Source organism: Pecten maximus, chromosome 19 (genome assembly GCF_902652985.1).
Source record: "Pecten maximus chromosome 19, xPecMax1.1, whole genome shotgun sequence".
Classification (NCBI taxonomy): domain Eukaryota; kingdom Metazoa; phylum Mollusca; class Bivalvia; order Pectinida; family Pectinidae; genus Pecten; species Pecten maximus.
Window position 1 is genome coordinate 5,977,776 of NC_047033.1, and position 17,404 is coordinate 5,995,179.

General features: G+C 34.0%; 1 protein-coding gene and 2 non-coding genes across 3 annotated transcripts; 2 read left to right on the forward strand and 1 right to left on the reverse strand.

The window, feature by feature from the left end:
* The first annotated feature begins 75 nt into the window (after nt 1-75).
* Nucleotides 76-239, forward strand: LOC117318215. The gene has a single exon (XR_004530312.1). It is a non-coding gene; the product is annotated as a U1 spliceosomal RNA (small nuclear RNA).
* Nucleotides 240-1,022: 783 nt separating this feature from the next.
* Nucleotides 1,023-1,095, reverse strand: Trnar-ucg. Its single transcript has one exon. It is a non-coding gene; the product is annotated as a tRNA-Arg (tRNA).
* A 3,502-nt stretch (nt 1,096-4,597) lies between these two features.
* On the forward strand, nt 4,598-15,669 carry LOC117317651 (CD63 antigen-like). The gene is made up of 5 exons (XM_033872518.1): nt 4,598-4,948; nt 12,215-12,403; nt 12,877-13,164; nt 14,200-14,283; nt 14,475-15,669. The coding sequence occupies exons 1-5, from the start codon at nt 4,886-4,888 to the stop codon at nt 14,538-14,540; spliced, it is 690 nt and encodes a 229-aa protein (XP_033728409.1). The 5' UTR covers nt 4,598-4,885; the 3' UTR covers nt 14,541-15,669.
* The last annotated feature ends 1,735 nt before the right edge of the window (nt 15,670-17,404 follow it).

Below are 17,404 nucleotides of genomic sequence, written 5' to 3' on the forward strand. Positions count from 1 at the left end.
AATATGTAGAATACTAATACCATCGGTAAGTTGATAACGAAATCATTTATAGTTCACCGAGAACTAATTGAAATCATACTTACCTGGTACAGGGGATACCGTGATCAGCTAGGCGGTTCCCCCAGGTCGAGGCCCTTCCATTGCACTCCGGTCGGGCTGAACCCTGCGATAATCCCAAATGCGGATTACTCGGGTACGCTATTTTTTAGTGTGGGGGTCTGCGTTCGCGCTAACCCCTGACCATAAACAATTTAAAGTAGAGAGCCCCAACAAAAGGGAAACATCTCGTCCCGCCGACCACATTTTCATTCCTATTTAAGTGAACCCTCAATGAGGTTCATATGGTCCTTATTATCAAGTAGAGAAATTATTATTAACACACTTGGCACAAATGAGTCCTACCACAACGAAACAGCTGCATGACAGATTTCAATTCAGCATGTCTTTTGTCTTTTGTACATACCACAACGAAACAGCTTAAGGAGACAGATTTACATAAATACATAGTACTTGTTTCTGAATCCTTTTTGAAATTATATTGTATATATTATATTGCCATGTATTATTGAATAAAATAAAGTTTAAACTAAACAGCTGCATGTCAGATTTCAATTCAGCATGTCTTTTGTACAATCAATTTATATCATTAAAAATCTCTTAGTTTCTACGCATATATACGATATTGTTTTCTTTCCACTAATTTGCACAAATTGACGAGTCTATGTATGTCCCGGGTTGGATACACATATAAATTATGATAGAATGCAATATGTATGGCATTGACATTTGTAATCAATAAAATATAAACATTACTTGATTGCTTCAACAATGAAATAATGGAAATGTAAATAAAAAGGAAGAAAATAAATCATAATGTACATACATCTAAAATGCACATGAAACACTGCCTATATACATTTAAGAATTAAAAAAATGAACTGTTTTGATATCAATTTCTAATAAAACAAAAAAATATTCCCTTTTAAAAGCGAAATATAAAATAAAAACTAAAATTATAGTATCGACCACGACGAGACTCGAACTCGCAATCTTCCGATTCGAAGTCGGACGCCTTATCCATTAGGCCACGCGGTCGGTAACAATTATAGAACACATTTTAATATTTAAATCTAACCTGTAGTTAGACTGTACTATTTTTACATTCATCACATGTATTAATGTAGATAGATGTATCATATAAAAATTACTATGTCGAAGAATAATCTGCCATATCGTAAACTTTTAAATTGTCCACAATACCGATACGAAATAATTCAAAGAAAACACCTTACCGTGTCAAAAATCGTATTTAATATCTCGAGTTACTTCCCTTCCACTATAGAGTGTTGTATGAAATATCTTGAACAATGTTTTATCGTGACTTGAATCCATATGAAAAGATTCTTTTCGCCAGTCTGAAATTTGAAACTGATATTTCGTTCAAGATGGACGTAAACCTGGGTATTCGTTTGCAAGAGTTTTGTTTTGTTATTTTACAGTTGGCTGGGTCAGAGACCTATATACAGGTCTCTGACTGGGTAATAAGTAATAAAGTTTGCTCAGTGATCAGTAAATAATACGTTACCGTTGGTTAGTACGTAATTGCAATGCAAATGTTGAGTAGATCTAATTGGTAATTCAGTAAGTTCAGTAATTAGTTATACATTTGGCTGAATAATTATTAATAGTTGTTTGAGTAATTAGTGATACAGTTGTTTGAGTGATTAGTGATAAAGTTGATTGGGTAATTAGTTATAAAATTGACTTAGTTTTCAATAATCACGTTCTTCGTTTAGTGCTGCCAGCCATGTTTACAAACTGCCGAAGTACTACGTTGTGATACTCTAAGTTCAAGGTCATAGACTTATACCTTTTCTATACTTACATGGGTCAAGGGATTAACCCCCTTTGGTTGTAGCAGTACTATCACATAACTGATGTAATTGTAAAATGAGATTCCTGTACATCGAAGCCATCGGATTTATTCTCATTATTTATGTTTATTGTTTAAAATGCTTTATCGTGACTTGAATCCATATGAAAACATTCTTTTCGCCAGTCTGAAATTTGAAACTGATATTTCGTCCAAGGTGGACGTAAACCTTGGTATTCGTTTGCAAAATTTTTTGGGGGGATATTTTACAGTTGGTTGGGTAATAAGTAAAAGTTTGCTCAGTGATCAGTAATTAATACCGTTGGAATTATATGTATATTGATGTTTCCACTGAATGAAAATATTGTTTAAATATTGTTTCTCATTGAAACAATCTTAAAATTAACCCTGAACCGATCCCAATGACCTGTAATGTTTATATAAACCAGAATTATCCCTGCCGATGTGACATTATTTGGAAAAGACCTATCCACATAACTTTTTTTGAGTTATCATTTAACGGGAGTCGATTATTTTCAATATTCCACTTAGTAAGGATGAAGGACTATGTTCAGCTTGTTTTCCTTGAGGTATGTGTCTGTGTGATGAACTGTGGTGATCAACAAAGTATAACACCTAAGTTCTATGATTAAATGTAAAACCCATAAATCAATGCACTTGTTAAAACATACACAAAACCATACATAAGTGACGTGACCCTCTGATTATGATCACCAGCCAGCCTACTCCAACAATGTTATAGGTTTTACACAGCGAGATACTTTTGACAGGGAGCCTGAAGTTGGTTCCGAGTTCCGTTTAAGTACAACGGAACTCGGAACTTTACTTAAATGGAACTCGGAACTCGGAACCAACTTCAGGCTCCCCTTTTGACAGGCTTCGCAGTCGGCAAAATCATATCCGATAGAAAAAGAGCTGACCAGCGGCCTCTTATGTTATAGGAGTACAGCCAGCCAAGCGGGTCAGGTCAATAGACGATCGTAATTTGTCATGATCATTGTAATATTTTTATTTGGTGGCATAAATAAAACCGAAAACTCTTCAGGGGCCGCGGTGGCCGAGTGGTTAAGGTGTCCCGACACTTTATCACTAGCCCTCCACCTCTGGGTTGCGAGTTCGAAACCTACGTGGGGCAGTTGCCAGGTACTGACTGTAGGCCGGTGGTTTTTCTCCGGGTACTCCGGCTTTCCTCCACCTCCAAAACCTGGCACGTCCTTAAATGACCCTGGCTGTTAATAGGACGTTAAACAAAAACAAACAAACAAACGAAAACTCTTTAAGTTAGTGTTATGAACAACGAACAATTTATACCTTCCGATTGTCAAAGAACAGCGCACTAATATGGTAAACTATCGACCATCGGCCATGTGTATGAATGGAACCGGAAGTATCTTTACTCCGATCAAAGGGCACATAACTCTAAAAATCCAATATGGCGGCTTTATGTGGATAGGTCTATAGATACCATTGGACCTTTAATGAGGTCCTGGTTGAAAAACATTAACAAACTAATAGCCAGGCTGTCGGTTAATATGATTCATTATTTGTCAATGATCACAAGAGCACCACAAACTGATGTATGATACACCCGTCTGAGTATATGAGGTAAAAATGCTTGCAAGCACAGGGGCATGAGAAATGAAAATTTGTTACAGTCTGCACGTAATTTGACCTTTTTGGGGGGCTAGATTTAAATTCGCTAAACCTGGCATTGACCCCCCCCCCCCCCCCCCCCCCACCACCACCGCACACACACACACACACATACACACAAATCTGAAAAATGTACTATACACATTAGGGAAGGTCCAAGACTGTAACATATTCTCAGGTCCCTGTGATTTCAAGCACTGATCGATGCCCTTCATCACTGTATCATTTGATGCTATAATATAATGTGCTTTGCTTATACATTATGACTCTCAATCAATACTTTAGCCGAAACATTAAACATTGCACAAGAAAAAGAGAGAGGCAACACGGTCACGCAAAAAAGAGTTTATATCTATATTGTCATTTTAATAATCACCAACAGTCACGTGTTTACAATGATCAGAATACTACACCGATATGACGTATTTCGAATTAATAGGTATTGCAACACCGCACGCGATTGTTTAATTGTGATATGACTCGAGGGTAACAAGGGTAAGCCTTATGATTTTGTGATGTCCTTTCGAAAAACTTCTTGAATTTGTCATGTCCTTTTACAAAATTTTATTGGATATACTCGTTCATTTTGTTATGAACATCAATGATGAACCACGGACATAAAATGTATTCGCCTACAGAAGCAATAGACATATTAAAATGAATCATCATTTTTAAAGCAAGAGAAACCCGTCTTATTCATTAATTGTTTGTGTATTTCTAGCTTATATCCGTTTTTCCTGGAATCAGAGAGCTGAGAATTCCTGTACAAGTTATATCGGAAACATGGTTTTTTCCAAAAATCTCAACATTTCAGCACTGATTTAAAATAAATAACATGTGAATTTGTATATCGGTCATTTAGCCAAGAAAATAGTCCATTTAGAGAGTGAGACAGTTGTGTAAAGTAATTGTAAGTTATCATTTATTACATTTCCAACGAACAATACAACGTCACAACTAAAAATAGCAATGTCACAACCCCCTTCGGTGGCCTCACCTCGTGACGTAGACCAATAAATAATAGTCTCGTGACGTTTACTCAGGATTCAGATAATATTCCGCAATAAATATAGTCCGTAATACCGAAGTCAGTTAGACGCTCCTGGAGTTTTGTTCAACAATTTTATAGGAACAAGATCAGAATTTTGTCTATCTTGTTTGTAAATAGTTACTTTCCATAGCCTGTCACCTGGACGCCTTTTAAATTGTAAAACATTTTTGCGGAGCTGTTGATCGAGAATATAGTTTCTCATTAGTGCGGCGGAAAGTGTCCGTGTTCAGGAATTTCGTATAAGTGTAGTGACATTTGCTTTCGTTCGTCAACCAACAGACTTCAAAATGGTGGAAGGAGGCATGAAATGCGTCAAACTGCTTCTTTTTGCATTTAATTTTATATTCGTGGTAAGTTGTTGCTAATATAACGGATGACAGACTGAACACATACAGGCCTATGATGGTAATCCCTCCGCCCGTTTAGAATATGGTCTGTTGAGAATGACAGTCAACCATTTCTCGACAGGTGTTTGTGACCAAACTGACTAAGGTCTCTAAGGATATGTTATAGATTTACGATGTTTTGGTTCACATTATAGATATACTGTTTCATATGTTTTTTGGCATGATGTTTTCATGAACGGCCAATGTAGGTACGTGGCAAATTTCCTTTTTGGATTACAAGAGGTGCGTTAAAGGAGTGGCTGAAAATGTTTGGATTTTAAATCCGAGGCATCTCTTAGGAAATATAAAAAACACATACATTATAAGCTAGTGTTAAATTCCATGTTTATTTTCTTTTGTAAATGATATAAGTAATCTCATCATCATGCTTGTCGTAGCACAAAATACTTTCCACATCAGTACTTCACTGTAGTGAAAGGGATACGTCAAGATTTTTAGTCGACACACTGTTAAGCAGTCGAACAATAATTTTACAATTATTTACGGCTATAGCATAGTATTTGACTGGAGAGTAAAATGCTGATTAACATATAATTTCACAATGTTTCATTGTGAACACAACAATTAAGGATACTACATGTATGTATTACGTCACAAATTAGTGATGTGTATTACCTAACAAAATTAGACAATAGGCTAAGCCCAAAAATTTAGGTTTTACATTAAAGGGACATCACGGTAAACCAATTTTTATTTTGTATTTTTTCATATTATTGGGTATATGTTTAAAAAAAATATCCTTATGACCAATAACCATTCGAATTTGATGATATATGTATATAAAAAACATCAATTATTAATTATAAAAAGGTTATCACAATTCGTTGATCAATAGTCTGAATATGCAAATTTTGTGACATATACGATAACACGCATGCGCACAACACACTAAAACACCTGAAAACAAAAATGGCTTCCAATGTGAATCGACTGCGGTTGAAAACGATAACAGCTTCCGCAATGAAGAGAATAATTGGAAAATGGGTCAAACACAATCCTAGAATTAAACTGGGGAAGCAGTACAATACAATTCAAACATGAAAACAGCAGTACGTAATACGGACGCTGCTCGTATTCTGCTTGATTGCTGGATAGTAGGTCATGACAATCTCGGTAATATTTACACAAACTCGGTAATATTTATACAGTCTGTACCAGTACATCGCTACTGTCACTATACTATATGTACGGTGTTTACACTTATTTACACATACATACATGTATATGAATACGGAATACATACAGAACGTGTTATTTAACATTTAAACCACTGTATAATATCGTCCAAATAATCCAATTCGCCTTGTAAACTATCGTGTGTTTGTGTTGCCTCGATTTCAAAACAGTTACGTGATGATTTAAAAATAATTTCCGCGCTAAATTTAGAGGGGGATTCCCAACTAAATCAAGTGGTCAAGCTGGACATGAGGATCGACTGTGAACATTGGGACAGCACAGAAACATAACTGGAAAGGAACAAAACACGTACATTCATTGAAAATTACAACGTTTTTACCGTGATGTCCCTTTAAGTTTATAATGTATTTTCTAGAAACACTGTTTTTTATGAGGATATATACCCAGTAACTATAATATTCAGCAAAACATATTGTGTTAATCATTAGGCCAATATTTGTTTTTTTGAGTAAGACAAAATAATGAAGGAAGTGAAAATACAAAAACAACCACACATGGTTGTCCACACGTACACAATCACTCATATTAACAATAAGACCTATATTTTGATATTATTTACATATATGTAATAAGATAAAATATGTAAATTGGAAAATGTTCAAATTATTTTTGAAAGTAAGCACGAGTGTGACAATGTATTGGTTATATAAATTATATTGGACATACCGACAGCACATTTATTAAAATCTGAAAATTTACATGTCCTAAAAGGTCATGCACTGCATATGATTATTTCATGTCTAAAATTCATATCAAGAGGACATTGTACATGCGTCACAGAGCTATCTATGGGCCTAATGCCCGTCCTCATGTATCATATGACCCTGGCTGTTGCGAGGACATTAAACCCATAAACAAATCTTGGTCTAATGATTAACAATAATGTTTTGCTGTAGATTGTTACTGGGTATAGATCATATTGAACAGGGTATGTAGAAAAATTCATCTAAAGCCACACCGAAAAGCCCCTCCACCCCCACACATTTTATTTTACAAGATAAACTGTTCAGAAATAAAAGATTATTTTGATTAGAGCTAGGATATGTTGTATTTAAGTCTAGCTCTGTTAAGCTTATCGAAATAATATCATGATCTGTGGCTAAAAATAGAGTTTGATTCATTGTGTACAGGTTTAAGTCATAATGAAATACAGATATAATTTATGTTATTGTGGGTATATGATATGTACAGCACAAGAATGAATATTTCGGGATTAAAGGCCTAGGAATGTCCAGCAAATAATATCATGACATTTTATTTCAACTGGACTGTTGTATGTCACCTCTATAGATCTAAAATTATTATGCATGTAAAAATGTTATGTTTATATTTTAATTTAATAGATATTTATACAGTGTAGTAGTAATATTGTTATAGTTATTAGTGCGAATATAGTTAGACCAGTTGGGCTAGACTTCCAGTAACATGTTAGGTGCTGAACGGGGTAGCAGTTATCATATAAAATACTATGCACATGCATGAAATCTGTTGAGAAAAATCTACTTGAAGCTTGATAATATTTGGGAAATATTAGAGTTGAAATAGTTAAGGGAATGAAGATTTAAGAGGCGAGTGTCGCATTGGATACATGTCTCTAGAATATATATATAGTCTTTAAGATATCAAGACTCGCTGTTCAACCATTAAACATTATTGTGTGAAGAAAAAATCTTGGTGAACATAACAGCTGAATTTTAGAGGTAACAGGAGAAATACCTGTTACAAAGAGTGAATGTCCAGTTGTCTGCATCCATGACAAGAAAAAAAATCTATATATCTTTCCTGTTACTGTTCAGGTAAATCCCTTATAAACATACCTTTAGAAAATGTCATGATATTGGCTGGTTCACTTTCATGGGTTACAATAGATAACAAAACTGAACACTGTATGTGTACTCCTCATGGAGATTTAAAAGGTATAGAATTCCATGAATTTGGGCCTTGGACTGCCCTGAATGAGAAAGGAAATAAGGAGAACAATGAACTGGAAAGTTTGCTTTGTACTTCTGAGAAAACCATCCTTGTCAGTATACGTAGAAATCTAAATTTGGACACTGTCATTCCCTTAAACCCATATAGTCACCAGGTGCATATAGCTGCCTGTATGCAAGTACACAGGTGAATCCACTTAATTTTTCATAAAAAAAAAATTGTGACACATATACATAGGGAACAGAAATGAAGAAATGAAAATTATTTTACTTGGGGGGGGGGGGGCAGACCATCGACTTTGTTTGAACTCCATTTTGATATTTTCAAATCAAAACTTTCCAAAACTTTCGTACTTAATGGCGCTCGTGAATCCACTTAATCAAGGGCCTAGCTACGCTCCTGGTCTCAAAAAATGTGGATCAGAACTTATTTTATTGTAAAGATATTCTGTTGTACAGAATTTAATCCTGTGATATCTTTCAAGAAACAACATTTTTTCTCAGAGACTGACCCTGGTATTGGATATAAAGGATCTTAAATTAGTGGCTATATGACTGTCATATGGAATTTATTAAACAAGTATAATAACTTAATATGACATATAGCCACAAGTGCAAGATTCTATTTATCACATAATTACTATTTATGAGAATATAAGCAAAACAATTCCAATTTTCGTTTCTAGATGAAATTTGACTGGGATGGAACATTTCCGTCTATCCAGACTGTCAGACAATCATGCGACGTCACATATTTATTAGGAAGTCGAATGTTTATTATGACGTCACAATAGTGTTATTACACATCTGTCTTAAGATTAGGAAATGGCAGAACGGGCCGTGGTCAGTTATATATGTGATAAATATATATATATATTCATAAATTGTAAGAACCAAAATTCTGCCACTTCTCTACAAAGAGTCACAATTAAAAAACAATGTACTAAATAAAATGTTTAGAAATAGTTTTCTCATTGGGGAATTATTACAAGTGATATCTACATATGTGTTTATTATTTGATTCCCTGGTAATAAAAGTCGGTTCACTTGGCCTGTAGTTCATCTGTACTTGTCATTAGAATGGCCTGGTCCTGGACACATTACTTCATATTTACCCTGGAGATATAAATACCAGATAACAATGAAGCTGTTGTGCTAATCCTAGCAGATACATTAGTGACTTTTCAGATGGTTTTCATCTGAGTCATCCTGATGTTTGTAAATGTGTACATACACATACCGTTATATATATGTATACATGTACATGTACAGCTTCAGGAATGCCTGGACATTGACATCCAGTTGTCACTATACGTAGTTATTAGGTTATATGCATCAAATGAAATATTTATATTTTCTACCAATTCTGAAATACCATTTTCAAAATATTTGAAATTTCCAAATTCGACTTTTAAAATTGTCTTGTTTGTTCTTTAAAAGAGAAAATAGTTACACCATTGTTTTGGCTCATGCATGATGCTTAATAAGCTGAGCTCAAACAAAAATGTTGAATACCGATACAGTATAATTCAATTCAACAAATCTATTGCATTAATAATAAAAAGGATTAAAACAAGCAAAACCTATATTAATCTTCTATATATAAATATCGGATAATTGATTACTACAACCTTAATAATTTGACATATGTAAATATTGGAGGATTATTAATTTAATACGTGAATGCACATGAGTTTTAATTAAATCAATTAATATTGTGACTTATAAAAATAGTTCAGAAATATTAAAAGTTGATAGTATTTCAAAATTATTTTATTAAATCAAAACAATCTAACAGGAATTTTGCAACAGCTGAAGTGATTATACGCTATAGTATATAAGCCTGCTTTCTTAATTCTCATGTCATCTATGATGAGTCCCCCAGATGTTAATCCTGATCACAGTTTGTCTTATAAATAAATTATTAATTGTTCTGAAAGTCGTTTCACTTAATTAGTTAAACTATTTCTTGACACTGTTTATGAATTGTTCTGAAAGTCGTTTCACTTAATTAAACTATTTCTTGACACTAGTACTGTTTATGAATTGTTCTGAAAGTCGTTTCACTTAATTAGTTAAACTATTTCTTGACACTGTTAAATAATGCGCATGCACGTAGGATAAATTAATGATAAAAATAGACATTTCTGAGTTACAGTAAATTAACTTTTGTCATACATGCTTCTGATAGTTGTAAAATACATCATGAACCTCTCTTTGATGGATTTCTGTAACTCGATACCATATTTATGGGACAGTAAGCTTATGCCTGGTAATAAGTCCATCAGGATGTCCATAGCTCTAGTTTCTTTTGAACAGAAGCTTAAGTCTCACAATCAGGATTTATTAAACTTTAACTTAAAGAATTAATATATTGGGCCACTGATTTGAGAAAGTTGAGATAGTGCATTTTTGCCTCATTTTGGAAATTAGAAAATTTGTGGATTTGGAAAGGAAATTTTCAGGAGTAAACTGAATTGGGTTTAAATATATGAAATACATGTAATGCAGAATGGGGCCCATTATCGGTCCAACAAAAAGTCCTGAATGTGATATATAGTGGTTCATACTGTTCATATTGATCTGATCAACATACTACACTTCAGGCTCACTTTGTCCTGTGCGACAGCTGTTCAGTATTGTGGTATTAAATTGCTTACAACTCTTTCTTGTCTGTACATATTGTATAAGTACATGCATGTCAAACATACTTTTATACCCTATGCCCATGTTGATTCATCTTTTTAGTTAACGTTTATTTGAAAATCTTGTCAATTCTGGAATCAGAGTTTTTGCCTTGATTTTAGACAATATATTTAATTGATCCACTTTATTCATCATAACTTTCAAATACAAATATTCATAATGTTCAGGAAAAAATAGCTTAGAATATAATTTGTCATCTCGAAAGCACTATACATGTATACCACATGTAGGGAATTGATTTTAGAAAGCCTGGCAACATTTAGGTATGTAAATACGTCCTTGCCAACAGATTAGTCCCTTCATTTTTACAGAATCTTCAGTTTTAGATTACTCATCGGAAAGTGTTCACAATAAAGCGCTACCCAATTCAAGCTTTAATGTTAAATATAACTTTTACTAATGGCAAGGGGGCTTACTTGATAGTATTGGTTATTATAACAATATGTCCTTAACAGTTGATGACATTTTCTCTGAAATGGTACATTGAAAAAGATTGTCCAGTTGAACCTTTAAAATTTAATTGAATAAATTCCTGTTTAGATAATTAAAAAAAACCTGCAACTTTCCCTATTTTCTCCTAGTGAAAAATTATTTTCCTGAAATGTATATGAAACATACCAGTAATTGATTTCTTCCTAATAAAGGCCAATATTTCAAAAAATTGTCAATGCAGACTTGGGCGGTTGTGGTAAACAGGTTGTTGGGTGGGACAGTTAAACACACTTGCCTTTCACCTAGCTGATATAGGTGGCCGGGGTTCAATTCCTGTATGGGGTCACTTGCAATTGCCCGACCACGTGGGTTTTCTTTCTCTGGGTATGTATATACGTACTTGGCCATTGGTTTTCTCCCACAGTAAGGACCGAGCCCCCTTTGCTGTGAATATGTTTTTATAACTTGTTTCACAAAAAGACAACGTTAACATTTCTATTTTAGTAAACAGGTAGAAATATCACTTCAATTTAAAAGTGAATGATATTCAACGTAGAATATTACTTCATAGTTTATCCTTAGAAGATTGTTTATCTCTTTGCGTGAAGTTTAATATGGTCTATATTAAGGGAAATTTATGTATATATATATATATATCGGCTTGTCTTCAGTCATGATCAGTTTCAATGGTTATTTAATTGTTTGATAGTTTTTAAGCTTAAAACCTATTTAATAAATGATAACTTCAACTTGCAATATATTTTCTTAAGGTGGTAGCTATAGGATCCTGGATGTTTATGTATACAGTGCATAGATATATATATATCAGCTTGTCTTCAGTCATGATCAGTTTCATTGGTTATTATGTTATTGTTTGATACTTTCAAACTTAAAATCCTGCTTTATAAATGATAACTTTAACTTGTAATATATTTTCTTACAGGTGGTAGGATGTGTACTGATTGGAGTGGGAGCATATATCCAAATACAGTTCAAGGATTACTTAGATTTTGTAGAAGGGCAGTTTAGTTCAGCAGCTGCACTTCTTATCGCCGTCGGTGTCATCATCTTCTTTATTGCTGCTTTTGGCTGCTGTGGAGCATGGAAGGAAAACTATGTCTGTGTTATGATCGTGAGTATATAATTATTACTAATAACACTCATGATCATGAGAGTATGATTTTGATTCCTCAAATTGAGATTTGACACGTGGCATTGAAGGAACTATTTTACATATGTTTCGAACTTTTGTCAGAGAGTGTTGGTAAATCCTGATTTTTCCCCTTAACAATGATTTTAAAGGTAAAGTTTAGCATGGTACCTTACCACTGATAAGGTGACGCCAATCTTATTTCAATGCAAGTCAGTATATAACACTATGTATGGCATTGACAGGCATATACTGTTCCACCCAGATGCGTTCTTGTTTGAAAATGGATCTTGCATTGGGGAAAAATAATGATTGAATTACGGTAATATGAATATTATATTTCTCAATGTCAATATTGAGCTAAACATGTGTCAACATTGAGCTTATCATTCCTTCTGATAAATGGTATAGAACTACCTGATAGAAATAATTTCTTATTGTATTTCACTTTACAGTTTTCAGTATTGCTGGGAATTGTTTTCATCCTGGAGATCGCCGGAGGAATAGCAGGCTATGTTCTCCATGACAAAGTTGAAGATGGTGTGAAAACTTTGATGGAGGACTCAATGAAACGCTACAACGCTGACCCAACAATCTGGGATCTGGTCCAGAAAGACTTTAAATGCTGTGGTACAACCAATGGGACAGACTGGGTGAGCGCTAATAATGGAACCTATCCCAAGTCCTGCTGTAAAAAAGATGCTGCTACCTGTGACGGAAAAGGAACAGGCATATACACCGAGGTAAGTAATGCTGTATAGATGAACATTTCTTAAGGGCTTTTTTTCACTCGTTGATGATGGGTCCCCTTTGTCTTATTAGTCCCCTATCGGTGAAATCAGGGGGACTATGTATATACATCCCCGTCTGTCTGTCTGTCAGTCCGCCATTACCAAGCAGGCTTGTTCTATAGAGTTGCATTAGTAATGAAATGTTTAGGGGTAAAATGTAAATTGTGGGAATTTGGGTTAAATGTGAAATAATTTCAATTGGGAATGAGACCCATTATCATCGTCAGAAAGCCTTGGCGAAGAAGACCCTGTCCCATCAGACTATTAATTTCAGTTTGAGATACCTTTTAATAAATTTTATAAGAAATAGGCTTAAATAATGTTTTTCTTTTCTTCAAATTTTCAAAAAATAGTTCTGAGAATTTTTTTTGGGCATAACCGTATAATATTCTTTTGGCCCCGGATATGACACGACAGGTGGCATTACTGGTCAAGATGAAGTATGTGATTGGTCAATGTAGCGGTGATATGCAGTTAAAAATGAAACAAAGTTAAGATTGAATGCAAACTGAATAAGTGGATGTATCTTTTCAAATGACACATTAATAGAATTAGGCTATATTCCTGATTCAAATGCAGTCCTATTATCACCAAAAATTATTCAAACTAATATAATTTTGTTATCCGTGCTGAAATGCATTAGTTCGTTAATTTATTTCACCAGCAGTTTTACATTATAACAACAAGCATTAAAACTATGCCATTTATCTTCTTTAAGGATATTTCCTGTTAGTTTTACTATACCTTTACTATATCTGGTAAAATCCATGACAGTTCGACAGAAAGAGAGAAATATTAACACAGACTTGAAATAAATGTTTCCTCTTGCCTTGTTCATGATATCACAATTGATGTTGTGTGTGACAATACAGATGTATTATGGGTAACCCTGATGACTGGTTAGTCATATGATGCTATAGCTATTGCTAAATTTGTTACCCTTGTTGACTAGGAAGTTTTGTAACACAAATAATTTTTTTTATTTAGGGATGTCTAGATGCCTTTGTTAACTGGGTGAAGGATAAAATCTTCATTGTTGGAGGCGTTGGAATCGGGCTTGCTTTTGTACAGGTAAGTGATTACATTTTTATCTAGCCAAACAAACCTGCCTTAAAATCGAAACCATTGAAAGAACTTCCTCAATACTGCCTAATGATAGAATGATATAGAATAGTGGTATTAATTGGATTTTGGTGTTATTAAGTTCTACATTGGAGACTTAATTTGTGAGTTTAACTGCAATAATTTATTTTTCTTTATAGATTGTTGGAATCCTCTTTGCCTGTTGCTTTGGTCGGGCCCTGAAGAAGGAATATGAAGTTGTGTAAGGCTACCATCACAGATATTACTTGTGAGGGATTCGGATACATCTGCTGCCCAAAAATGAAACTCCTGGAAGCTCATTATCAGCAAAGATTTTCGAACTTCTGCTGATGTAAAGAAAATGATTTCACATTCTCTGATTGGCATAACACAATTTCTTTTGTGTTTCATGAAAAACATGCCAAAATCTTAATTCTTCATCTTTTCACCTAACATTTCTTACAATCATTTCAAAAGGAACAATTTGATATCAAATTATATTGGTGCATGACATTTGAAGGAGTTTATTTTTTTCCAAATATATTTTGAATTCATATTGGAATTTATGTTTGAGATGGAGATCATATATTTGACAAACACAAGAATATTTCTAAGTCTTGTGATAAGGCAAACATCTCATCAGTGATCGCTGGCATTGTATCATTTCTAGAGAGACTCATACTCTGGAAATTTTTTCCGGAAAAAATCAAACCGGGGGGGGGATGTGGAGGAATTTCGGTTAAACATTCAATCATCGTAAAAGTTTATTTTGTTGTTGAAGTGTACCTAGAGTTATGAGATTTGACCTTATTGAAGGCCAGCGTTGTTATATTGGAGGTTGAGGGGAAAATTTACCACATATTACTAACCGTCACATAATATTACACTGCATATGTAGTTGTACAATATCTGTAGATTTTAACAGTTGGGAAAGGACAAGTAGATGGTGTTAATCAGGGCAGTGAACTTCAAGATTTGATCAAGTTCGAAGCATCAATAGGATGTTATCAAACTGAAGGGTAAAAATGGACAGGTCAAGGTTGAACAATCAAAATTGTCATTCATATTTACAAGGTTGAAACAGATGTTTACACATTGACACAGGTCAAAATGATGCTCTGAGATTGAAATGTCGGCTGTCATTTAGGCATTGACATAGGTCAAAATGATGCTCCGAGGTTGAAATGTCGGCAGTCATTTACGCATTGACATAGGTCAAAATGACTTTTCAAAGTTGAAAGGTCAACTATAGTTGACTGATGAAACCAGTCATCTTTGACTGTGCTTAGCGGGCCCAATTATCTGTTGTCTTTTTTTTTGTAATTTGCTATATATTTTCTGTTAGTAAAAGCAATTAAAATGCTTAAAATTTCAGCTTGTGTTTGTTTTTAGTTGCGTATATTTCTGTTTCTTTTTTTGAATGCTGCAAATGGTAGAGTTCTCATTTTCATTTATCAACATGAAAGTGCCCGGGTTTGGATCCAGAGTTCTTTGTTATGGACATGTCGTACCATAACACGTCATACCGGTGTTCATTATTCAGCTTTTCTTACATCAGTTTTCTTTATTTCTAAGAAATTTCCCTGTTTTGACCCATGTAAAGCTTATCATAAGTAGAAAGTCGAGTCTAAATGTATACTAGTTATGTCGTTGATTTTAACTCTTGACACCTTGTTGTGACTTTTTGTAACAACTTGCATAATTAATATTTCAAAGATATATTTTTACTCATTTTCTGAAGTTTCTAGCTTGCTGTTACAATAAGCAATTATGTAAAATTTTAGTGAAATGTAAAAACGATATATACTGAAAGTTTACGGTAACAGTGTGAATCAAACTATTTGTGTGCTTCAGTTAATTAGGTTTGCCTAATTGTCTGCGTATGTTTCGACTCCAGCATAGAAAATTAAGGTGGTGGACTTTTAAATGGTAGGCTTGTACTGTTTAATTGCAAATAAAATGCATGACATATAAGCAGTCTGGTTTGGATAAAGATATTTTTGTGGATAGGGCAACATATTTTGTATAACTTTTTAATAAGTATTTAACATTACTCAATTCTCAACAAATTTTTAACAATAAATGAAAAGGAAATAGATAAATACATTTGTACTTCAATTTATTGGTGAAGTGGCCAAGGTTTCGATTGAATTGATGAAATTTCCTTGTCTTTGTTCCTGAACTTGATAACAGATAATTATTTAGAAGGCAATAACCTTCCCTATCTTGGTCACAGTATTGGACCAGATTTTTATCTTGTGTGTGAATTATTTATCCATGAGCAGGAAGTTAGAACTGGAAAAGTAGAACGAAATCTATTTTGTAGATTTGCTGTTGTACTGGACAGGAGATTTGGTAGACAAATTAAAGTGATTGTTTTCTCTGCATTTGTGATAAATTGGTATATTGAGAAACTTTTAGGTACACCTAATTAAGTACTACGTATTTCAATTACCATGATAAATGCACTAGATTGGATTTTTGTAGATAATTCTTACCCAAGTATCACTGACGAGTCCCAGAAGAATGAAACTTCTGCATATACTGTGCAGTTTCTGATTCACTTAAAATGTTCCTGTTCCCAGATGTATGCCTTTTTCACGATAATTTTGAATGCACACGTCAAATATAAACCAATGTAAATGCAATGGTTAAGTAATTTTGAAGACCAACTTGATAAAATGTTACATGTTACATAAAATGAAAATACAGTCATCGTATCTTTACACAGGGATGTCTTTAGCTATGCTGATTTATAAAACTATACAAATACATGTATGATGTATAATAATAAAAAGGGTAAAGTTTTTTTTAACAGCTCAATTGTTAGAAAATAGCTTAAATTGGAGAAGTTCATTCTGCATTTTAAACTACACCTAACCAAATTAGAAGTGTGCACGGAAACAATTTCTATAACACCACTAACTATACCACAATTCCATTGTTATGAATCACAAACCAAACAGTTGCTTTGTCGATATTCACAAGGAATAGACGTATTGTCGGGCGGGTAACTACCTGTTGATAGGCACGTCACGACTGTTCTACCTGTAAACCCCTCATCCTAACTCTGGATGTCCATATCTCTAGACCAGCCCTCTGTTGTGCA